This window comes from Panthera pardus, unplaced genomic scaffold (assembly GCF_024362965.1).
Source record: "Panthera pardus isolate Hobbes unplaced genomic scaffold, ASM2436296v1 HiC_scaffold_15, whole genome shotgun sequence".
NCBI classification, from domain to species: Eukaryota; Metazoa; Chordata; class Mammalia; order Carnivora; family Felidae; genus Panthera; species Panthera pardus.
This window is the reverse complement of record NW_026526710.1, coordinates 15170124-15195379: the sequence shown is the minus strand read 5'-3', so window position 1 is coordinate 15195379 and position 25256 is coordinate 15170124. Positions and strand designations below refer to the sequence as shown.

General features: G+C 37.0%; 1 protein-coding gene across 1 annotated transcript in view; it reads left to right on the top strand.

Annotated features, from left to right (window-relative positions):
• The window catches only part of SLC5A1 (solute carrier family 5 member 1), a 72988-nt gene extending 65612 nt beyond the window's left edge, over positions 1-7376 (top strand). The window contains exon 15 of the mRNA XM_053902155.1: positions 5163-7376. Coding sequence (XP_053758130.1) covers positions 5163-5380 — 218 coding nt within the window. The 3' untranslated portion in view covers positions 5381-7376. The remainder of the gene's footprint in view (positions 1-5162) is intronic.
• Positions 7377-25256: the final 17880 nt, after the last annotated feature.

The following is a 25256-nucleotide window of genomic DNA, read 5'->3' as shown; positions in this document are numbered from 1 at the left end:
CATTTGGGCTAATGTGTCTTCAAAGCCACTGTTTATTTGTTGATTTTTCTGTTTAAGTGATCTATACATTGATGTAAATGGGGTGTTAAAGTCCTCTACTATTATTGTATTACTATCAATTACTTCCTTTATGTTTGTTATTAGCTGCTTTATGTATTTGGGTGTCTCCAAGTTGGGGGCATAAATATAGCTCTTATTATCTTCTTGTTTGTGCCCTTTATGATTATATAGTGTCCTTCTTTGTCTCTTGTTACAAGTATGTATTTATTTATTTATTTATTATCTATCTATGGTATTTGGTTTAAAGTCAGTTTTGTCTGATTGCTACCCTGGCTTTCTTTTTACTTCCATTTGCATGATAAATCTTTTCCATCCCTTTACTTTTTTTTTCTTCAAATTTTTGTTAAATTCTGGTTAGTTAACATATAGTGTAGTATTGGTTTCAGGAGTAGAATTTAGTGATTCATCACTTACATGTAACACCCTGTGCTCAGCCCAAGTGCCCTCCTTAAAACCCATCACCCATTTAGCTCATCCCCCCATCCACTTCCCCAGCAACCTTCAGTTTGTTCTCTATAATTAAGACTCTATAATTAAGACTTTGCTTCCCTCTCTTTTTTCTCTTCCCTATGTTCATTTGTTTTGTTTCTTTTTTTTTATTAAAAAATTTTTTTTAACGTTTATTTATTTTTGAGACAGAGAGAGACAGAGCATGAATGGGGGAGGGGCAGAGAGAGAGGGAGACACAGAATCCGAAGCAGGCTCCAGGCTCTGAGCCATCAACCCAGAGCCCGACGCGGGGCTTGAACTCACGGCCCGCGAGATCGTGACCTGAGTTGAAGTCGGACACTTAACTGACTGAGCCACCCAGGCGCCCCTGTTTTGTTTCTTAAATATCACATATGAGTGAAATCATATGGTATTTGTCTTTTTCTAATTTATTTCCATTATATATATATAATGCTTATTTCCACTATATATATATATATATATATACATGTGTATGTATATGTGTATATATATGTATATGTATATATACATATATATTACTTAACTGGATCGCTTATATATCTTTTTTATCCATTCATCAGTCGCCCACTTCACTTTCAATCTGCATGTGTCTTTAGGTCTGAAATGAGTCTCTTGTAGGCAGTGTATAGATGGGTCTTGCTTTTTTTTGGGGGGGGTCTTGCCTCTTAATCCATTATGTCACCCTATGTCTTTTTATTGGAACATTTAATCCATTTACATTCAGAGTAATTATTGATAAGAATGTACTTATTGCCATTTTGTTATTTATTTTATGGTTGTTTTTGTAGTTCTTCTGTTTCTTCTCTTGCTCTCTTCTTCCATGGTTTTCTTTAGTGATATATTTGGATTCCTTTCTCTTATTTTTTGCATATCTATTACTGGTTTTTCATTCACGGTTACCATTAGGTTTATATATAATATCTTATGCATATAGCAGTCTATATTAAGTGATGGTCGCTTAAACTTGAACCCATTCCTTACTCCTCTCTCCTCTATGTTTTAGGTAAATGGTGTCCTACTTTACATCCTTTTATTTTGTGACTCTCTTGACTAATATTCATAAATATATTTGTTTTTTACTGCTTTTGTGTTTCTTATTTTTCTTACTCCTACTTTCCTTTCCACTCAAGGAGTCCCCTTTAACAGCTTTAACCAGCTTGTAGGGCTGGTTTCATGGACATTAATTCCTTTAATTTTTGTTTGTCTGGGAAACTCTTTATCCCTCCTTATATTCTGAATGATGGCCTTGCTGAATAGAATAGTCTTGGCTGCAGGTTTGTTTGTTTGTTTGTTTGTTTTTCCTTTCAGCACTTTGAGTATATCATGCCACTCCCTTTTGGCCTGCAAAGTTTCTGCTGAAAATCAGCTGATAGCCTTATGCGGTTTCCCTTGTATGTAACCATTTTCTTTTCTTTTTCTTTCTGCTTTAAAAATTCTTTATCACTACTTTTTGCCATTTTATAATTTTGTAAAATGTTTATTTATTTATTTGAGAGAGACAGAGACAGTGCCAGTGGGGGAGAGGCAGAAAGAGAGGGAGAGAGAGAATCCCAAGTGAGTTCTGTGCTGCCACTGCAGAGCCTGATGCAGGGCTTGAACTCATGAAACTTCAAGATCATGAACTGAACTGAAAAGAAGAGTTGGATGCTGAACCTACTGAGCCACCCAGGTGCCACTTTTTTACCATTTTAAGTACTATGTGTCTTGATGTGGACCTCCTTGGGTTGATTTTTGGGGGCTTGCTGTGTCTCCTGGATCTAAATTTCTGTTTCCTTCCCCAGATTTGGGGACTCTCAGTTACTATTTCTTTGAATATTTTTTTTCTTTTTTTGATATTGTAGAAATATATTTATTATTTTTAAAAATATAATTTATTGTCAAATTGGCTTACATACAACATGCTGTGCTCATACCAACAAGTGCTGAATAAATTTTCTGCCCCATTTCCTTTCTTCCCCTTCTGGGATCCTTATAATGCAAATGTTATTATGCTTGAGAGTATTGCTGAGTTTCCTAAGTCTATTTTCATTTATAATTATTATTTTTCCTCTCTCCTGTTCAGTTTGATTGCTTTCCATTACACTGTCCTCCAGGTTGCTGATCTGTTCTTCTGCTTTCTCTAGTCTACTATTTATTCCATCCAGGGTACCTTTAACTTCAGTTATTGAGTTCTTCATTTCTGATTGGCTCTTTTTCATTTTTTCTGTCTCTTTGTTAAGGGTCTTACTGAGGTCCCCCACTTTCTTCTTAAGTCCAGTGAGTATCTTTATGACCATTACCTTAAATTCTCTATCAGGCATATTACTTGTCTTTTTTGCTTAGATCTCTTGCTGTTTTTTTTTTTTGTCTTTTTTGGGACATATTCCTCTGTCTCCTCATTTTGTCTCTATGTCTCAAAATGTTTTAAATGTTTATTTATTTATTTTGAGTGAGGCAGAGAGAGAGAGAGAAAGAGACAGAGAGAACAAGTGGGGCAGAGAGAAGGAGAGACAGAATCCCAAGCAGGCTCTGCATCATTAGTGCAGAGCCTAATGCAGGGCTCGAACACAAGAACTGCAAGATCACAACCTGAGCTGAGATCAAGAGTTGGATGTTTAACCAAATGAGCCATGCAGGTGCCCCTCTGTCTGTTTCTATGTGTTAGGAAAGTCAGCTATGTCTCCTGTTCTTGAAAGTATAAGGAAGAGGTCCTGTAGTGCCCTGCAGTGCAATGTCCCCTGTTCACCAGAATAGAACTCATCCAATTTTAACTCAAAGTGAGGAGGCCGTATAGTGCAGAGACATAGTGTGGGATTTGGATTCAATAAGAACTGGGGTTGAATTCTTACCTCTCTACTTACTCCTTGTGCAAGTGATTACATTTTTTCTAAAGCTTATATTCTTTATATAAAAGTATTCTAAATGATAGACTATACCTTTATATCATTGTTGGAAACATTGAATGAGATAATGCTCCATTATAAGAATTGGCTATAGATATCACCATCTTGATTTCTGTTAAGGAAGAATTTTCTAACTGAATTGGTCAAGAAAGGGGTAAGCAGAAAGTGTGCATCTATCAAGAATTCCATAGTGGAGACTCCCACACTGCCTAGAGAATTGGCTTAATGACTTCTAAGGTTCATGGCAACCTTGAATTCTGTTCTTTCTTGAAGAACTCGTGGTGAAAACACATGACCCTGACTTATTGTAGTAAAATAAATTAAGATCTCTTGAGGGCTTTTATAGATAATATATGTCACTGTCACCATTCTCTGAGCAACAGCAGCATGAACCTATCTTGTCATCATCACCATTATTGTCATCATGACTGATAATATGATCATGACATATTTTAATTATGAATGCCTTACTCTAGATTCATTTTAGCACCATATCATACTTTTAAGAAGATAATAAAAATATAATTCTTCCAACTTTACAGATAAGGAAAATGAGATATAGAGATTTTCTCGAGGCTGCCCAACTTTTTATTGATCCAGATCACCATGAATTTCTTACTTGGGTTGGTCAGTGAGCCCAACTTTTGTTACTCCCTCTCCATTCTCCTATTTTGGTGGAGTGAACCAAAGAATGGGTGCAAGGAGACTGGAATCTTTCTTATACGCATGAGAGAAAAGAATAGAAGGAGACTATTTCTTCTTGATATCAACTACACTCTGGGAATTCTCTTATAAAATCTTATAATGAAGGTGTTATTTATCCAATTTTACACACACTTGAAGATAAGACAGGTGAATTAGCAAAACCATAAACCCGAGTTTTGGTTCCAGTTCTGACACATGTATGTGCTTAATCACTAAGGTTATTTGCAATTCTAAAAGTTTGTAACTCTTAAAAAATGAGAGAGTGGAGAGGAGTAGTCTCTGACCATCATGTTGAAAACACAGTGTGCTTGATTTCATATCTAGTGAGCCATGGATCTGGGATTCTAATCCAGGTCTGTGTATCTTCAGTGTCACACACTGGCTCAGAGGAGAGAATCAGTTCCCTTGGTGGGCATCTGCTTTGAATGACAGGGCCAGTTGGGTGGTTTGATTCAGCAGTGTTTATATGCAAGAGAAGACATTAAGCCCTGGAAGTGTTGATTGTTGCTGCCCTGTATCAGGGAGTATTCAGACCAATTATTACCACACGGCTGGATATGTTGTAAAACTTTGGAACTTTCGGGTGTAGCCAATATGCTCCTGAGTCATGCCAGTCTCACTGCTTTCCAGTGATGTGGTAAACAGATATGAGCTTATGTGTTTCAGAGGTGGGTTTTCCATGTTGTTCATATGTCATATTTCCAAGCCCATTGTTAACACTTTTTCTCACAAAGTATTATTTCCTGCTTGATTATGACTTACCTAAATCAAAATTTATTTTAATTGGCCTGATAGAGATAAAATATAATTTATTTGATCATAAAGATGTAGAATTCATCTATTACCATCATCTTATAATTAATAAGTTCACTTAAACATTTGTACCATTTCCTTTCCTGCAAACAAGAAAATTGGGAAAAGTCTGTAGAATGGTAGATGTTCCATTTCATGACATCTCCCCTGAAACCTTTCCCTGTGCCTCCTGCTTCTATACCCAATCATCTCTCTCTCTCTCTCTCTCTTTTTATCTTTCCCCTGACACAGAAGTTCCTGAGGAGAAAAAAGGATGTTTCAGGCGAGCCTATGACCTGTTTTGTGGCCTGGACCAACAGAAGGGCCCCAAGATGACAAAGGAAGAGGAGGCGGCAATGAAGCTGAAGATGACAGACACCTCTGAGAAGCCTTTGTGGAGAACAATAGTTAATATCAATGGCATCATCCTTCTTGCCGTGGCTGTTTTTTGCCATGCATTTTTTGCCTGAGCCTTGCCTTCTGCTATAGGCTGTGTTTGGGAAGGCCAAACTTTTACTCTGCCTCCTTTAGTACCATTCTGTGGTATTAAAGTAAACCAGCCAGTTGTAAATTTTGCCCAAATGATAAATGTGTACAGGTGTAATTGCAGGTTAGCTGAAGAAAAATCATTAATTTGCTCTTAACTTATGTATTTGAGGCCAGTGTGATATTGTCAGCTGTACATATTAGAGCTGCAGAAGGAAAGTCCAACTCAGTCATGTCCAGGAAAAGATGGACTAAGAAAGAGAAGCTCTGCAATGTCTGATGCAAATTTGTCTCAGGTAGATTCAGTGTATCAATGTTGTGATCCTTGAATATTATTACTTTAAGAGCTGTGGTCTCTCTGGTTCATGCCATTTTCCCTATATGACCTTCCCCTCATTTTTTTTTCTTTTTTTTCCCCTCATTTTTTTTTTAAGAGAAAAATTTGCCCTCTCACATCCCTGTCAAGTTTTTTCTTGGCACAAAGAAATCAATCTGATAAACTGATGAATGCATGGAAGCTGAAGCTGGGAGCTTGATCAAGTCCCTGCTCTTGGTGTTTTCTCTTTGAAGGGAAAGCTTAGGGATGGCAAGACTTACCCCAAAGGGAAAGACCCAGGAAATAGTCTCAGATATGTGGGGAAAGTGGATAATCTTGAGTCAAGGGATTTTCCGGTTTTTTTTTTTAAGATGTCCATTGTGAGTTCCTCATGTTTGAGATTTGACTTATTTTGTCATTTCCTGTATCTGGAATGTCTTAGGCACTCAGTAATGCTTATGGACTGAATGGATGATTTGGGAATTTATTTATAAATACTTGCTTTATTTTTACGTAAGCCTGGCCCTTGGTTAAACATTGTGTGTGTGTGTGTGTGTGTGTGTGTGTGTGTGTGGCTGCACAAAGTACACACTCTGATGACTTTCATCAATTGGAATGCATTTTCCAGAGGCCACTCTTCCTTATGGTGCAGATGTTGACATATGAGCTTAGAAGCTGATCTATGTCACAGAATAGAGCAATTATACCTTTTGGGACATCCGTCATCTCAAATAAGCCACACTCTCTTGAAACATGTAAACAATTAACCCAATTCTCTTCCCCATGAGTAAATGTGACCACAGCCCTTCTTTTTTGGGGTGTCTTGGTTGGTGATCATCCACTGACCAAAGTTAGGACAGAGTGGTCTCTGTCCTGAGTGGTAGCACTCAACACTTTTAGCTGACAGGAGTGTATTTCTTGTTGAACCTGTTTCCTAGGGAGAAGTGTTTAAAATGTAATTTAAATATAATTAATTAAATTTAATTCTTTTAGTCCCACCTGTGAAATCTCAATTATGTTGTAGTATGTACTCTTTGAAGTTAAGAAAAAGTCATGATGTTAGTATTGCCTGATTTCAAACTAGCTTAGGAAAGAGCTGGGAACTGAGGTGCTGTGGAACAGCTCCTAGGTGTAAAAATGGTTCAACAGGCAAAGGGATATCTTGTTCTTGTGGAAGGAAGGTCACTATTTGATACAACCTCATATTGCCTTTAAGTGAGGCAGAGAAGAGGGGAACGTGGGGAATTTCACATGTCTGGCATTACTCAGCAGACTCAGTTTCATATGGAGTTTGTGGTATGATGATAAAGGGATGATAAAGGGAGAGGATTGGGATAATAAAGGGAGAGGATTGAAAGCTAGTGGATGAAGTGGGCACAACATATCTAGTTTGTCCTAGATTCAGTTTCTGGCATTGTCAATGATTCACTGTGTATATTGTGATAAATTATTTTGTCTTAACTGTGTATTTTTCTGTTTGAAAAATGGGGACCTTGGTGCTTATAGCATCTACCTACCTCCTCTGGGTGTGACTAGGTCACTTTGTAAAGGGGATGACAGATACATACATGAAAGATACCAAGCAGATGTTATATTAAACAGCATTTGTCCCATAAATTAAAATGTATTACTTTGATAATAATAAAAACATAAAAAAACTGTAACATCAGGTTTTCTGTTTTCTAGATATTCTAATTTTTTTTTTCAACGTTTTTTATTTATTTTTGGGACAGAGAGAGACAGAGCATGAACGGGGGAGGGGCAGAGAGAGAGGGAGACACAGAATCGGAAACAGGCTCCAGGCTCCGAGCCATCAGCCCAGAGCCTGACGCGGGGCTCGAACTCACGGACCGCGAGATCGTGACCTGGTTGAAGTCGGACGCTTAACCGACTGCGCCACCCAGGCGCCCCTCTGTTTTCTAGATATTCTAAAGAAATACTACGTGGAGAGCTTTAGTTGGCATAAGACGTGGATTAGGAAAAAGGAGCCAAGACAGTTGAAAATAGAATCTAGCAACTTGAATAAAAAGTAGCAAAGGAGATGATTTCAACTTCAAAACATCTAGTAAACATGAGGTAACTACTTTCAATACATAATGTCTTTTTAGGACAGACTAAATCATGTGGGTAACCAAGGGCCAGTAAGTGATAAATTGTGCTAGAATAATTGCAGGAGTATAGACAACTATTTTTTATTTCAAATGAAAGATGAGTATTTGGGGACAGAGTGACTTCTTGTTATGGTCAGTTTATAGAACTGGAAAATCAGGTCCAACCAGGCAAAAAAAGATTCTTTAAATTTAGATCACTATTTTAAAAAGAATATCCTCAAATGAAAAGACAGGCCTCCTTCCCTGCAGAGTGAATTTCGTCTGGGGGCCTTTGATTTACCTGGGAGCATTGCTTACTTTTATGTAATTGAGTCAGGCATTGGTGTTCACTTAGAGAAATTCTACCTTTGGAAGTCACTGGAACCTACTCTTCCCTGATGTGGGAATCACCATCTCCTAAAAGATGCATTGCAGCTTGTCCTTCTTTACAAAAGAAAACCATGGGAGAGAAACATGTGCAGTTAGTTGGTGAAGAGAAGTTTCTTAACTTTCCTCCCAATCTAGCCCCAAGAAAACTCCTTCATTTAATTTTGGTAAATGAAATTATTTGAATGAGGTACCATTGCCTTAATGTATTGGTAATATGGAATTAGAGAGCTGTGGATGAGGTTAATGGCACTATTGTTGCTTGGCTGGCACTGGGGGGTTCAGGTGAGTGTTGCTTAGTTTCAGAGCTCCATATTGAATTCCTGACCAAGTCAGCTTTTGTAATCCTAAGAGTAATTCAAAGAATACGTAATTTTTTTTTTAATTTTTTTTTCAATATTTTTTATTTATTTTTGGGACAGAGAGAGACAGAGCATGAACGGGGGAGGGGCAGAGAGAGAGGGAGACACAGAATCAGAAACAGGCTCCAGGCTCTGAGCCATCAGCCCAGAGCCTGACGCGGGGCTCGAACTCACGGACCGCGAGATCGTGACCTGGCCGAAGTCGGACGCTTAACCGACTGCGCCACCCAGGCGCCCCAAAGAATACGTAATTTATACAATTCATCCCCTGCTTGAAAAACTGGTGGCAATTGCCCACCTGATATAAGTGCTGGCAGTGTGTGCATAGGTATTTAGGAATCAGATAAAGAGTTTAGAGCAGTGATTATCAAAATAGCTTATATAAGAATCCCCGGGAGGGTTCGTTAAAACACAGATTATTGGGGCTACTTCCAGAGTTTATGATTTAGTAGGTCTGAAGTGGGGCCTGAGAATTTGCATTTCTAACAAGTTCCCAGATGATTTTGTTGCTACTGGTCTGTGGACCACATTTTGAAAACAGTTTACTTAGAGTTAATTCCAACTTAGAGTTAATTTCCAAAAGGGATTCATTTCATCAGCAAGGTAGAACTGAAAAAGCCTCTTTCCCAGGCTTTATTTTGAGATTTTTATTGATGTATTAGGGCAAAAACTCTTTTCTGAAACCAAAGTTGTGTGGGTATGGCTGAGGCACGTTACAATGCCAAGGTACAGAAACCACCCTTTCTTACCTTTAAGACCTACCTGCTTAATTCTTGTCTCCTCCCTAGGTGCCAAGGCTTGACACTTTACCAGCTTGACTTTTATTTTATTTTATATTTCACACTCATCATGTACCATATACATGTTGTCCCTGAAACTTATTTTCACAGGTAGAATATTTTGCAGATGGTGGGGAGAGGCATGAGAGGAAAAAGCACTAACATTTTTGGGCATCTTGTATGGGCCAGACCTTGTAGGTAGTATCAAATGACCCCACCTAATCTTTACAACAGTTCCATGAAGTAATTTGAAGGAAACTGCAGTTTAGAGACTTAGGGACTTATCCAGGGACCTTCAATGGACCTTGGTGGTCACGGCCTAGGGGTTGACAGTCTCCTCTCCCTGCCACAGAATTTCCCAAGGCAACCTTCCAATGGTAATACAATGTTTCTCCTTGAATTCTGAATATCCTGGAATGGGGTGGGATGTGGACAAGTCAGGGCACCAATATCTATTGAGCACGTACATATTTATATTATAAATGTTATAAATTTATAACACTTGAACCTGTGAGTTAAGCATTTCTATTTCTGTTTTCAGATGAACAGTGAAGGTTCAGGGAAGTTGATTGTTTTGTTCATGATGGGTCTGTCTCTAGAACCTGTACTCCTAGTTTTGGTTTAGATGGATATCTCCTCCTGACCAAATAGTGACAGGAATATATCTTTTCTGTCAAAGTGGCTTCTGTTCTTCCATGAGGGCTCTTTCAAGACTCTCAGGATATGGATAATGATGTTTTCTAGTTGTTAGGCACCAAGTAAAGTAGAGAGTGTGTATAAAGGGATTAATAGTCAGGCTGGTTTAAGAAGCAGATCCAGAGTTCCTGTTATCTCAAAAATTCAAAATTAAGAGAAATATGGAATGCTATGTCTAAAAACCCCTTATCTAAAGCTCAGCATCTTGGTTAGAAACTGAAGCTGCTTCTCTGTCAGTGAACCACATGACTCAGAGCATCCAGGGATGAGTGAAATATTTTATTCTCACTTATATAATTTCAAATAGCCAAGTTTCTCAATCTATAATTATAAAAAAGGCATTTTCAGCACCATATCCTTGATGTGAGTTAACACAAGCTCTTTTTACAGGTTCACACTCCTTGTCTCTCATTTTCATATGCCAGCTCTGACCACTTCAGGGCCAGGGTCCTCACTCCAGAGTTCTAGTTCTTAAATACTGCACTATACTGTCTACCCAAAGATGTTGAAAAGGAAAATTTAACTTGTGGAAATAGAATACTTGGAGGATGGGCTAAATGGCAGAATGGTTAGAACTGAACTTAGTGGATAGAAATATGAAGCCCAGGAATTATCCTAAAATGTATTAAAAAGAGGCAAAGTGATAGAAACAGTGAAATAAAACTTGAAAGATATGACCTGGGCAGTCTAACATCCATCTCACCAAAGGGCCAGAAAAAGAGAAAGGTAGAACATGAAGAGAGAAAGTGATACAAAGAAAGCCAGAAAATGATAGCCAGACTATTCAAGGGATTTATGTGAATCAACAGAAAAAGACAGGAGGAAACCATTAGGAGAAAGATGGACAAAGAATATAAAAAGTCTTCAAAGAGAAATAAATCAGGATGACATCATAAAAATGGTGACACCAGCAAAATTGTGGAGTGGGTCACTCTAAGCTTTCACCTCCATTGAACAATGAACAGAAGCTGTCAGAACCAATTTTTGGAGAACTCAGGAAAATAGTCAAAAGTTTATAGCACTGAATCAAGCACTGAATCAAACAAGCACTGAATCAAGAAAAAGACATTACCAAAGGTTGACTATAAACAAAATAATGACTGTCGCTCTCTCTCTAGTGTGGTGACAGTCTTAAAGGAGCAGCAGTCATAAAGTGTCACTCTTAAAGTGGGGACAGCTGTGTTCCCCGTGTGAAACCATTTTCTTGGTTCCAGGGGAGCAGAGAAGACCACATTCACAAATAATTGTGTATGCCTGTTCTAACCTGTCTGGGGGATACCTGAAGAACTGACACAATGTGCTCCCCTCTATTTCACCTAACTCTGAACTCAGACTGGAAAAGCTTGAAAACACTGCAAGCCAAATTAACAAGCTTCAGACACCTAAGATTATATAGTCAAAACCTACAATAGACTGCCTTAGGCAAAATCTAGAGTAAGTGTCTTTGGGAAATCAGAGCATCTGAAAGCAACTATATATACTGGGGAATTTGGAAAGCGATGTGCATGACCAGGTCAAGACACATGCTCAGAAAAGACCTGAGAAGACTCTGGGCTTTCATCTTGGTCTGATTCCTAGGCTTAGTGCAAACCTGGCTAGGTGTTAAAGGAGGGCCCCAGGACAGAGTTAGTTTGCAAAGACTGAGAGGGCTTCTGGAATTCAAGGAAATTTCTATCAAAACAGCAGCTGAACAAAAGCTAAGGATTAGAGACTCCTGTGACTACATTGACAATGTAGTCTTTCCAGTTATAGTTCAGAAAGGTCACTACTACAACCTTTAACAACCAATAAATGAGCAAAGCCAGGGAAGGGGAAGAATCTGATTTCCAGAGTTACCATATTATAGTAGTCAAATGTTTAGTTTTCACAAAAGAAGCCATAAGACATACAAAAAAACCTTGGAAAGTGTGACCCATTCAAAGGAAAAAAATAAATGCCTTCTGTGAGGAAGTCCAGATGTCAGAATTATATCATCTATAAGCTTTAAAACAACTACCTTAAATATACTCAAAGAACTAAAGGAAGACATGAACAACAACAAAAAATACCTAAAGGAAATCAGGAAAACAATGTGTGAACAAAATAAGAAGATCAATTAAGGAATAGGAATTATAAAAAGAAACTAAATGGAAATTCTGAAAAGCACAGTAGCCAAACCGAAATCTTTTCCAGCCTTTGGGGCACTGCGTGAAGGACGCATTTTGGTTTCATCCTATCTAAAGACCCACAAAACTGAGGGGTGTAGAGATAGCTAAGAACAAGGAAGAAAAGCAAAACCTGCCAGTATCAGGCATGCTGTTGTAGCAACCGTGGTACCCAGTGACCTTGTCTGCATAGAACCTCAGCAGCTTTTCCCATTGCATGGCCAGCACAGCTGCCATGGACTTCCTGCAGATTTCACCAGTTTTTGCCCTGCTGGTATTCATGTTTGCTGATGCCAGCCACCTGGGTCTCTCCTGGCTCCCTCCACCCACCCACCTCACCCCCACTGGAGTCCAGGACTCACACTGGGCAGCCAGCATAGTCCTCTGTGACTCCACACAAGTGCAAGCTGTCAGTCTAGACCCTTTCAGATGATCCTTACTACCATGTGTGCACTTGGGGGCTAGCTCCTCCCTTCCCCAGCTGTGTATCTGCATGCCATTGGCCTGACACCCATCACCTGCCTCCACTGCTGTGTACACATCTGTGGGAAGATCCTGGAGCCACAGAATGGCTTGCTAATAGCCAGGACTCTCTCAGCTGATCGCAGGCCTGAATCAGGTCCTGTCTTCTATCACTGGCCTGCAGCAGTGGGCTTACCTACTGCTTACCTAATGGCAGCTAGCCCCTCCATCTGTGCACCTGCCCACCCCCAGTTTGACTTGACACCAGCTTTCACTTGCATGTGACCATGATTAAACCTAGCAGTCACAGTAGAATAGGTGAGTAACTAGGGCTTTCACAGCTGCCAGTGTGTTTATGCTTTTTGCTTTTAATATACATGGATTAAATTCTCCAATCAAAAGACATAGAGTGTCTAACTGGATAAAGACCAAGACCTAAATATATTCTGCCTATAAGAGACACACTTCAACTTGAAGGACACACATAGGTTCAAAGTGAAGGGAAAAACCATTCTATCAAGTGGAAACCAAAAGAAAGCAGGGGTAGCTATACTCATATCAAATAGACTTTAAGTCATAAACTGTAATAAGAGACAAAGAAATTCATTATATAAAGATAAACAAGTCAATTTATCAAAAGAATACAACAATTGTAGATCTAAAGGGAAGATGGTGGTGGAGTAGGAGGACCCTAGGATTGTCTTGTCCCACAAACACAACTAGATAACTATCAAATCATCCTAAATACCCCATTAATCAACCTGAAGACTGACAGAACAAACTCCACAACTGAAGGGAGAGAAGAGGCCACATTGAAGAAAGTAGGAAGTACAGAGACATGGTTTAGGGAGAAATAGGTCATGGGTGCTGCAGAGGTGAGGGAGCCATGGTTCATGGAGAAGGGTGAGAGAGAGTAGAGCACTCAGGGGGCTGCACAAGGAGAATATTTCTCCAAAGCCATTGGATTTGAAAATAAATTTGTAAGTTCTTGCAACCAGTGGGGCTTAAACCCTGGGGTTTTAAAGGTCAATAAGTTTGTCTAGGACAGAGAGAGGGCAGGCAAAAACCAGGGGCAAATGATGTGGAAACAGGGATTTGAAGAATGCCTAGGGCACACAGGAGTTAGATTATTTTCTCTTCTTGAAATGCTTCCATGAGAGGCAGCATTCATGGAGGGACACCTCTCTGGGACAAAGGAGCTGGCCAGCACCATTTCCCTCCCCTGGCCCTCGGAATAAACACAGAGCCACCTGTGGGAAGCAGCACAGCCCCAACACAGGTTGCCTAACTTGCTTAAACCAAGCCCCCCTCACCCTCCACTGCCCATGCTCTGGCCTGACTGCCCTTCTCAGTCAAGCTTGCCTCAATCTCAGTCAAGCTTTCCTCAGTCTCAGCGTGGTGGCCCCTCCCCCAGAAAACCAGCACAAACCCTTGCCAACACCATGTCTTCCAACCAGAGAGTTCTGCAGGGCTTCAGTTCTAGTGGAGGTAGTAGCAGGTCTCATTTCACAAGCAGACCAGAGCACATCTAGTTAAAACTCACTACATTCAGTCCAGAGACAAAACAATGCCCACAGCAGGCAAGGAGAGTCTCTTAGAAAAGTAACCCGAAGGATAAAGTAACCAAAACACAACAGCAGAGTGCACACAGCACACAGTACAGACATTTACTGAAGCACCAGGCCCTGAACACTACATGATCTCTCCTTCATAAAGCCATTACCTTCAGGACCAGGAAACATAACTGGCTTTTCTAACACACAGAAGGCAGAAACTTAGACAAGATGAAAAAACAATATATGGCCATAGCCAGAGATCTAAGCAAAGCAGATATAAATAACATACATGATGGAGAATTTAAAGCAAAAATCATAAGGATACTCACTGGGCTTGAGACAATAGAAGACATCAGGGAGGCCCTCACCACAGAGATAAAAGTGTTAAAAATAAGAATCAATCAGAGATGAAGAATGCAATAAATGAGATTGGAAGCAGGATTAATGCAATGAACATTAGACTGGAAGAAGCAGAGGAATGAATTATTTATTTAGAAGACAAAATAATAGAAAATAATAAAGCTGAACAAAAGAGAAAAAGAAGAATTATGCAAGATGAGAACAGACTTAAGGAACTCAGTGACTCCATTGACTATGATAACATTCATATTATAGAGATCACAGAAGAGAGAAAAGGGGACAGAAAAGTTATTTGAAGAAATGATAGCTGAAAACTTCCTTATCTGGGGAAGAAAACAGACATCCAGATCCAGGAGGGGCAGAGAACTCCTATCAAAATCAACAAAAGCAAGACAACACCAAGACATTGTGATTAAATTTGCAAAAAGTAGTGATAAAGAAAAAAATCTTAAAAGTGGCAAGACAAAAGAAATCCTTCACTTACAAGAGAAGACCCATAAGTCTAGCAGGAGATTTTCAACAGAAACTTGGCAGGCCAGAGGGAGTGGCATGGTATATTCAAAGTGCTGAATGGGGAAAATCCGCAGGCAATAATACTCTATCCAGCAAGACTATCATTCAGAATGGAAGGAAAGATAAAGAGTTTCCCCAACAAACAAAAACTAAAGGAGTTCATGACCGCTAAATGAGCCCTGCAAGAAATATTAAAGGGGACTCTGAGTAGAAAGGAAAGAGCAAAAGTGACAAAGACAAGAAAGGATCAGAGAAAATATCCAGAAACAACAATAGAATGATAATAAAGTCGGTCAGAGAAAAAAATACTGTATTATTTCACTCTTATGTGGAATTCAAGAAACAAACAAGTAAAGGGCAAAAAGACAGAGAGGCAAATGAATAAACAGACTCTTAACTATAGAGAAACAAACTGATGGTTACCAGAGGGGAAGTAGGTGAGGGGATGGGTTAAATAGGTGATGGGGAATAAGGAGTGCACTTTTTGTGATGAGCAACAAATGTTGTATTAAAGTGTCAAGTCACTTTATTGTACACCTGACACTAATATCATACTGTATGTTAACTAACTAGAATTTAAATAAAAATTTAAAAATAAGAGAGAATATAATAACTAAATATACACACACCCAACATTGGAACACATAAATATATTAAGCAAATACTAACAGATCTGAGGGAATAATCAACAAAAATACAATAATAGTAGAGGACTTCAATACCCCACTTCCAACAATGGATAGATCATCTAGACTAAAAATCAATAAGGAAACATGGGACTTGAATAACAATTTAGACTAAATGGACTTAAGAGACATATATAGAACATGCCATCCAACAGCAGCAGAATATACATTCTTCTCAAGTGCACATGAAACATTCTCTGGATAAATCACATGTTAAGTCACGAAAATGAGTTGTAGCTATTTTAAAAAGATTGAAATTATTGAATCACTATCTTTTCCTACCAAAATGGAATGAAACTAGAAATCAGTAACAGGAGGAAAATTGGAAAATTCACAAATAGGAGGAAATGAAACAACACATTCCTGAACTACCAATGGATCAAAGATATAATCAAAAGGAAATTAAAAAAAAAATCTTAAATGAAAATGGAAACACAATATATCAAAACTTATGGGATGCAGCAAAAGCAGGGCAAAGAGGAAAGTTTATAAATGCCTACAATAAGAAAAAAATAATATCTCAAATAATCAATCTAATTTTACACCCCAAAGAACCAGAAAAACACAAAGTTAGTAGAAGGATGGAGGTCAGAGGAGAAATAAATGAAATAGAGAATAGAAAAACAATAGAAAAGATCAATAAAATTAAGTGTTGATTTTTTGAAGAGAAAGCAAAACTGACAAACCTTTAGCTAGACTTACAAAGAAAAAAAGAGATAACTCAAATAAAATAATAACAGAAATAGGAGATATTAAAATTTATACCACAGAAATACAAAGGATCATAAGCCGCTACTATGAACAATTATATGCCAACGAATTTGACAGCCTAGAAGAAATTAATAAACTCCTAGAAATATACAACCTACTAAGACTGAATCATAAAGAGTAATTTACTTGTTATAGGTAACAAGTAAGGAGATTGAGCAATAACAAGGAGATTTAATCATTAACCAAAAACCTTCCAACAAAGAAAAGTTCAGAACCAGATGGCTTCCTGTGTGAATTCTACCAAATATTTAAAAAAGAATTAATGCCAATTCTTCTCAAACTCTTGCAAGAAGTCGAAGAGGAGGGAACACTCCTACATAAGGCCAGCATTATCCTGATGCCAAAGCCAAATAAAGATACTACAAGAAAAGCAAACTACAGGCCAACATCACTGATGAATATAGTTTCAAAAATTCTCAGCAAAATACTAGCAAATTGAACTCAATAGTACACTAAAAAGATCATATCCTTTTAGTGGGATTTATTCCTGGATGCAAGGATGGTTCAACACACATAAGCCTATAAATGTGATACATTACATTAATAGAATGAAGACAAAAATCCTATGATCATCTCAATATACGTAGAAAATGCATTTAACAAAATTCAACATTATTTCATGAAAAAAATCTCTCCGAGTATAAAGCACCATCTATGACAAGCCCATAGCTAACATTATACTGAATGGTGAAAGTTTGAAGCTTTTTCTCTAAGATCAGGGACAAAATAAGGGTTCCTCCCCTCACCACTCCTATTGAACATAGTACTGAAAGTTCTAGCGAGAGTGTTTAGGTGAGAAATAGAAATAAAAGTCATGCAGATTGGAAAGGAAGAGATAAATATATTTTTGTTTGCTGATGACATGATTTTGTATATAGAAAATTTGAAAGACTCCTCCAAAATACTCTTAGGCCTAATAAAAAAATCTAGTAAAAGTTTAAGGATAGAAAATCAAGATACAAAATCAGTTGTATTTGTACACAGTAACAATAAACTGTGTACAATAAACAATAAATCTGAAAAAGAAATAAAGAAAATAATATCATTTATGACAGCATCAAATCAATATAATACGGATAAATTTAACCAAAAAGTGAAAGATCTATCCAACAAAAACTGTAAGACACTGATGAAATAAATTGAAAAAGATGCAAATAAGTGCAAAGATATCTTATGCCCATAGATCAGAAAAATTAATATTTTACTCAAAATTTTACCCAAAATATTATACTACCAAAGCAACCTATGTTTCACTGCAATCTCTATCACAGTTCCAATGGCGTTTTTCTTTCTTTTTTAAATATATTTTATTCATTTTTAAATTCACATCAAAGTTAATTAGCATATAGTATAACAATGATTTCAGGAGTAGATTCCAGTGATTTATCCCCTATGTATAATACCCAGTGCTCATCCCAACAAGTGTCTTCCTTAATGCCCCTTGCCCATTTAGCCCATCCTCCCCTCCCACAACCCTCCAGCAACCCTCTGTTTGTTCTCTATATTTGAGTCTCTTATGTTTTGTCTCCCTCTCTGTTTTTATATTATTTTTGCTTCCCTTCCCTTATATTCATCTGTTTTGCATCTTAGATTCCTCATATGAGTGAAGTCATATATTTATCTTTCACTGACTAATTTCACGTAGCATAGTACCCTCTAGTTCCATCCATGTAGTTGCAAATGGCAAGACTTCATTCTTTTTGATTGCCAAGTAATACTCCATTGTGCATGTGTGTGTACACACACACACACACACACACACACACATACATACCACATCTTCTTTATCCATTCATCTATCAATGGAGATTTAGGCTCTTTCCATACTTTGGCTATTGTTGATAGCACTACTATAAACATTGAGGTGCATGTGCCCCTTTGAAACAGCACGCCTGTATCCCTTGGATAAATACCTAGTAGTGCAATTGCTGGGTCATAGGGAGTTCTATTTTTAATTTTTTGAGGAACCTCCATACTGTTTTCCAGAGTGGCTGCACCACTTGGCATTTCCACTAGCAGTGCAAAAGAGATCCTCTTTCTTTGCATCCTCACCAACATCTGTTGTTCCCTGAGTTGTTAATTGTAGCCATTCTGACTGGTGTGAGGTGGTATCTCATTGTGGTTTTAATTTGTATTTCCCTGATGATGAGTGATTGAGCATTTTTTTATGTGTCTGTTCATCATCTGGGTGTATTTTTTGAAGAAGTGTCTATTCATGTCTTTTGCCCATTTCTTCACTGGATTATTTGTTTTTTGGGTGTTGAGTTTGATAAGTTCTCTGTAGATTTTGGATACTAACCCTTTATCTGATATGTCATTTGCAAATATCTTCTCCCATTCAGTTGGTTGTCTTTTAGTTTTGCTGATTGTTTCCTTCACTGTGCAGGTTTTTTTTTTATCTTGATGAGGTCTCAGTAGTTCATTTTTGCTTTTGTTTCCCTTGCCTCCTGAGACATATTGAGTAAGAAGTTGCTGCGGCTGAAGTCAAAGAGGTTTTTGCCTGCTTTCTCCTCGGGGATTTTGATGGCTTCCTCTCTTACATTTATGTCTTTCATCCATTTTGAGTTTATTTTTGTGTATGGTGTAAGAAAGTGGTCCAGGTTCATTTTTCTGCATGTTGCTGTCCAGTTTTCCCAGCACCATTGCTGAAGAGACTGTCTTTATTCCACTGGATATTCTTTCCTGCTTTGTCAAAGATACATTTGTCGGTCAATTTCTGGGTTTTCTATTCTGTTCCATTGATCTGAGTGTCTGTTTTTTGTGCCATATTGTCTTGATGGTTACAGCTTTGTAATATAGCTTGAAGTCCAGGATTGTGATGCCTCCTGCTTTGGTTTTCTTTTTCAAGATTGCTCTGGCTATTTGGGGTATTTTCTGGTTGCATACAAATTTTAGGATTGTTTGTTCTAGCTCTGTGAAGAATGCTAGTGTTATTTTGATAGGGATTGCATTGAATATGTAGATTGCTTTGGGTAGTATTGACATTTTAACAATATTTGTTCTTCCAATCCAGGAGCATGGAATCTTTTTCCATTTTTTTTTTGTGTCTTCTTCAATTTCTCTCACAAGCTTTCTATAGTTTTCAGTGTATGGACTTTTTACATCTCTGGTTAGATTTATCCCTAAGTATTTTATGTTTTTTTGTGCAACTGTATATGGGGTTGATTCCTTGATTTCTCTTTCTGTCGCTTCATTATTGGTGTATAGGAATGCAACAAATTTCTGTGCATTGATTTTACATCCCGTGACTTTGCTGAATTCATGGATCAGTTCTAGCAGTCTTTTGGTAGAACCTTTTGGGTTTTCCACATAGAGTATCATGTCATCTGAGAAGAGTGAAAGTTTGACTACCTCTTTGCCAATTTGGATGCCTTTTATTACTTTGCGTTGTCTGATTGCTGAGGCTAAGACTTCCAATACTATGTTGAATAACAGTGGTGAGAGTGGACATCCCTGTCTTGTTCCTGACCTTAGGGGGAAAGCTCTCAGTTTTTCCCCAGTTGAGGATGATATTAGCAGTGGGTCTTTCATATATGGCTTTTATGATCTTAAGGTATATCTTTATATCCCTACTTTCTTGAGGGTTTTTATCACGAAAGGATGCTGTATTTTGTCAAATGCTTTCTCTGCATCTATTGAGAGGATCATATGGTTCTTGTCCTTTCTTTTATTGATGTGATGTATCACATGGATTATTTTGTAGATATTGAACAAGCCCTACATTCCACGTATGAATCCCACTTGGTTGTGGTGAATAATTATTATTTTTAAAATTTTTTAATGTTTACTTTATTTTTTGAGACAGAGAGAGAGCATGAACAGGGGAGGGTCAGAGAGAGGGAGACACAGAATCTGAAACAGGCTCCAGGCTCTGAGTTGTCAGCACAGAGCCCAATGCGGGGCTCAAACTCATGGACCACAATCATGACCTGAGCCGAAGTTGGACGCTCAACCGACTGGCCACCCAGGCGCCCCAGTAATTCTTTTAATGTATTGTTGGATCCGGTTGGCTAGTGTCTTGTTGAGGATTTTTGCATCCATGTTCATCAGGGAAATTGGTTTGTAGTTCTCTTTTTTAGTGAGGTCTTTGTCTGGTTTTGGAATCAAGGTAATGCTGGCTTCATAGAATGTGCTTGGATGTTTTCCTTCCATTTATATTTTCTGGAACAGCTTCAAAAGAATAGGTATTAACTCTTCTTTAAATGTATGGTAGAATTCCCCTGGAATGTCATCTGGCCCTGGACTCTTGTTTTTTTGGGAGATTTTTGATTACTAATTCTATTTCTTTACTGATTATGGGTCTGTTCAAATTTTCTATTTCTTCTTATTTCTGTTTTTGTAGTTTATATGTTTCTAGGAATTTGTCCATTTCTTCCATATTGCCCAATTGCATATAATTGCTCATACTGTTCTCTTATTATTGTTTGTATTTCTGCTGTGTTGGTTGTGATCTCTCCTCTTTCATTCTTGATTTTATTTATTTGGGTTCTTGATTTCATTCTTGATTTTATTTATTTCCTTTTTCTTTTTTTTTTTATCAAACTGGCTATTGGTTTATCAATTTTGTTAATTCTTTCAAAGAACCAGTTCCTGGTTTCATTGATCTATTCTACTGTTTTTGTTGTTGTTGTTGTTTGTTTGTTTTGATAACATTGATTTCTGCTCTAATCTTTATTATTTCCTGTTTTCAGCTGTTTTTGGGTTTTATTTGCTGTCCTTTTTCCATCTCTTTAAGGTTTAAGGTTAGGTTGTGTATCTGAGACCTTTCTTCCTTCTTTAGGAAGGCCTGGATAGCTATATACTTACGTCTTATGACTGCCTTTGCTGCTATCCTCAAATCAGTTTTCTAGGTGTGCAAGATGACAAGATGGTTTGATGTTGATCTGGCTGCATTTCAGGGATAAGAGATGCAAGAAAAACTTCCATGATGTTCCATCATCTTGGCCCCCTCCCCAATGGCATTTTTCATACAAATAGAGTAAATAATGCTAAAATTCATATGGAAACACAAAAGACCCTGAATAGCCAAAGAAACTTTGAGCAAGAAGAACAAAGCTAGAAACTTCACACTTCCTGATTTCAAGCTACCATAAAGCTATAGTAATCAGAACAGTATGGTACTAGTATAAACACAGAACAGAGATAAATTAAACAGGATTGAGAGCCCAGAAATAAACCGATGCATAAATAGTCAACTAATATTTGTTGAGGGAGCCAAGAATATTCACTTGGGGATAAATGGTCTTTTCAATAAATGGTGCTGGGAAAATTGGATATCCACATGCAAAAGAATGAAATTTGACTCTTGTTACAGCACTCACAAAAACTAACTCAAAATGGATTAAGGACTTAAATATAAGGCCTGAAACCATAGAACTCCTAGAAGAAAACAGGAAAAACCTCCTTGACATTGATCTTGGAAGTGATTTTTTGGATATGATACCTAAAGCACAAGAAAAAAGCCAAAACCCAGTGGGACCACATTAAACTAAAACTCTTTACTTTTGCACAGCAAGAGAAACAATAAACAAAATGAAAAGACAGCCTGTGGAATGAAAGAAAATTTTATAAATCTTTTGTCTGATTAGGGGTTAACATTCCAAAATACAAGGAACTCATACAACTCACTAGCAAAAACCCAAACAATCCAGTTAAAAAAAATAGCAGAGGACTTGAACAGACATTTTTCCAAAGAACACATACATATGGCCAACACGTACATGAAGTTACCCAACAACACTAATCATCAAGGAAACACAAGTCAAAACCACAATGAGATATTGGTCAAAACTGTTAGAATGGCTATGAAAAAGATGAGATAATAAATTCTGGCAATGATACGGGGAAAATGGAACCCTTGTGCACTGCTAGTGGGAATATAAATTGGTCCAGCCACATGGGAAATATATTTGGAGGTTCCTAAAAAAATTAAAAACAGAATTATCATATGACCCCAAAATCCCACTTGTGAGTATATATCTGAAGAAGATGAAATCACTATCTTGAGGGGCACTTGGGTGGCTCGGTTGAGTAGCTGACTTCAGTTCAGGTCACAATCTCATGATAACACTTTACATCTTAAACTTACACAATATTATATATTGTTTTTATCTGAATAAAGCTGGAAAAAAGTTTTTAATTTTGTTGTAGTCTAATGTATCAGTTTTTCTCTTATGGTCAGTATTTCAATGTCCTCTCTATGAAGACATTATCTGTTCCAAGGACACAAAAATATTCTTTTATACTTTTTTAGATTTCTTATGGTTTTAGTTTTTATATTTAGGACTGTGATTTGAATGAAATTACTTTTTGCATGTAGTGTGAAGCAGTTGTCAGTGTTCTTTATTTCAAGACAGTAATTCAATGATTCATTTAAAGAAAGAAAACCCATTATTAACTCAATACGTTTTTGTTAAAGTTCAACACCCGTTTGTGATTTTAAAACAACCTCTTAGCAAATTGGGAATTTAAAAAGAACTTCCTTAATATAATAAGATAAAATTTTATAAACCTAAATAATTCTTATTGATTTCACATTAGAAGAGCTCCATTTAAATCAAGGATAAACAAACATCACTCACCAAAGGAGTAAATCTCTTGGAATAATTTGTGAAAATAGCTTCCTTGGGCATGTACTATTGACCATTGTAGACTAATTTCTAGACTATCAGAATTACATGACATGCAGAGAAGCCCAACTCTGTATCTTTCCTTCCAGATACAGTGCCACAATCAGGCTTGTTAGCTGTCTTCTCATTTATTTATGGGAGTTCTTTCTTTTTCTTGTGTTGCAATGTCCTTTTGGCTCCATATGTTAACTTCTGTTTGGACTACCTTCTGATATAAAAAATTCAACGATTTGTTTAGTTAAATATGTATTTTCATCTCTTGTGGTTTCTAGGTTTCCTGTTTTGCTTTAGAATGTTTCCCATCAAAAACCACCAGATAGAAAACCAGAAAAAGGTTATAAATAGGCAACTCACTGAAGTGAAAATATATGATTAATTAGAGCTTCTATAAGATTTTTTACCAGCCGGACTGATCAGCAATTTTTCAAAAAGCAACAACTTTTTGCACTACTTAGCCTACTCATTCCCTGTTGTTGATAAGAATGTGAATTGCTTCAAAATTTGAAAGTTATTTGCCAATATCTATTAAAATATAAATAACTGGGGCGCCTGGGTGGCTCAATCGGTTAAGCGTCTGACTTCAGCTCAGGTCACGATCTCACGGTCCGTGAGTTCGAGCCCTGCATCAGGCTCTGGGCTGATGGCCCAGAGCCTGGAGCCTGCTTCCTGTTCTGTGTCTCCCTCTCTCTCTGCCCCTCCCCCATTCATGCTCTGTCTCAAAAATAAATAAAATAAACGTTAAAAAAAATTAAAAAAAATAAAATATAAATAACTATCTCAATTGCTCAATTATACTACTTTGAGGATTCTGTCTTACAAAATCATCAGTGGGGATCTATGTATAAGGGTAATTATTGCAACATTATTTGTGGTGGAAAAGATATTTAGAATATTTAGGATATCCATCCAAAGGGGACATTGTTAAGGAAATAGAATGCATTTAATGTAATGTTATTAGGCAGAAATTAAAATGAATTCTTGTAATTTACATTAGTTGGGTTTAATTTAGTCCACCACATATTATAAAGAGAGAAAAATAAATTGCAAAATAGAGTAGGGTGCGACAACATTCTTTACAACATAACAAAACAGTGACAAAAAACTCCCAAAGGACAAAGTAAGCCACTGAGAATAAGCCACAAAACCCAGAAGCTATAAGGAAAAGATGAATATATCTTACTAAATAAAAATTAGAGCTTCTGTATACTCAAGAACAGCATAAAATTAAAAGGCAAGACTTCAAGAAAAAATATTTGCAATTCAAATGCAACTAATAAGTATATAGACTAAAGAATATCTATAAATGAATTAGAAAATTGGTAAAATATATCAAGAAATTCACAGAAGAAAAAAACACAAATAGCTAACAAATATGTGTAAATACATAAAATCTCATTAAGTGGAGAAACATAAATTTAAAAAATTAAATTATTTTTCACTCATCAAATTGACAAAAATGAATTAAAATTGATAACATACTCTGTAATTAAGGGTGTGAATAAATAGGAATTTTCATACACTGATGGTGAGAATATAAATTGGTGAATCATTTTTGGAACATAACTTTTGAATATTTATCAAATTATTAAATGTTCATACCCCTTGTTCCAGTATTCCTTTCCTAAGAATCAATTATTAAAGAAAACAAAGCTGTTAATGTACCAAAAGATGAATATACAGGTACATATGGTAGAGTATCATTGATAATAGTAAATAATTGAAAACAACATTGCATGGTTTTCAGTAGAAAAATGGTCAAGTTGTGGCAAATGATTTCATGGAATAATGTGCAACTATTAAAAAGGAGCTGTACCCATATGTATTAACAGGCAGAGATCTCCAAGATAAATTTTATATGGCAAAGCCAGTCACAGTACAACATATAGAATAAGATTGCAGAGTGTGAAAATATGTGTAAAAATAGAAAAATTACTTTAACATATGCTCTAAACTATTAACAGTTATTCTTCTGTAAAGTTAGTGGGAGTAGATGGGAGTGATAGATTGTCAGTGGAGAGTATTATATTTAATTCCACAGAACAAAGAATTGTTTGAATTTTGTAGCAATATGATAGATCTTTCTTTTTTTTTTCAATATATGAAGTTTAT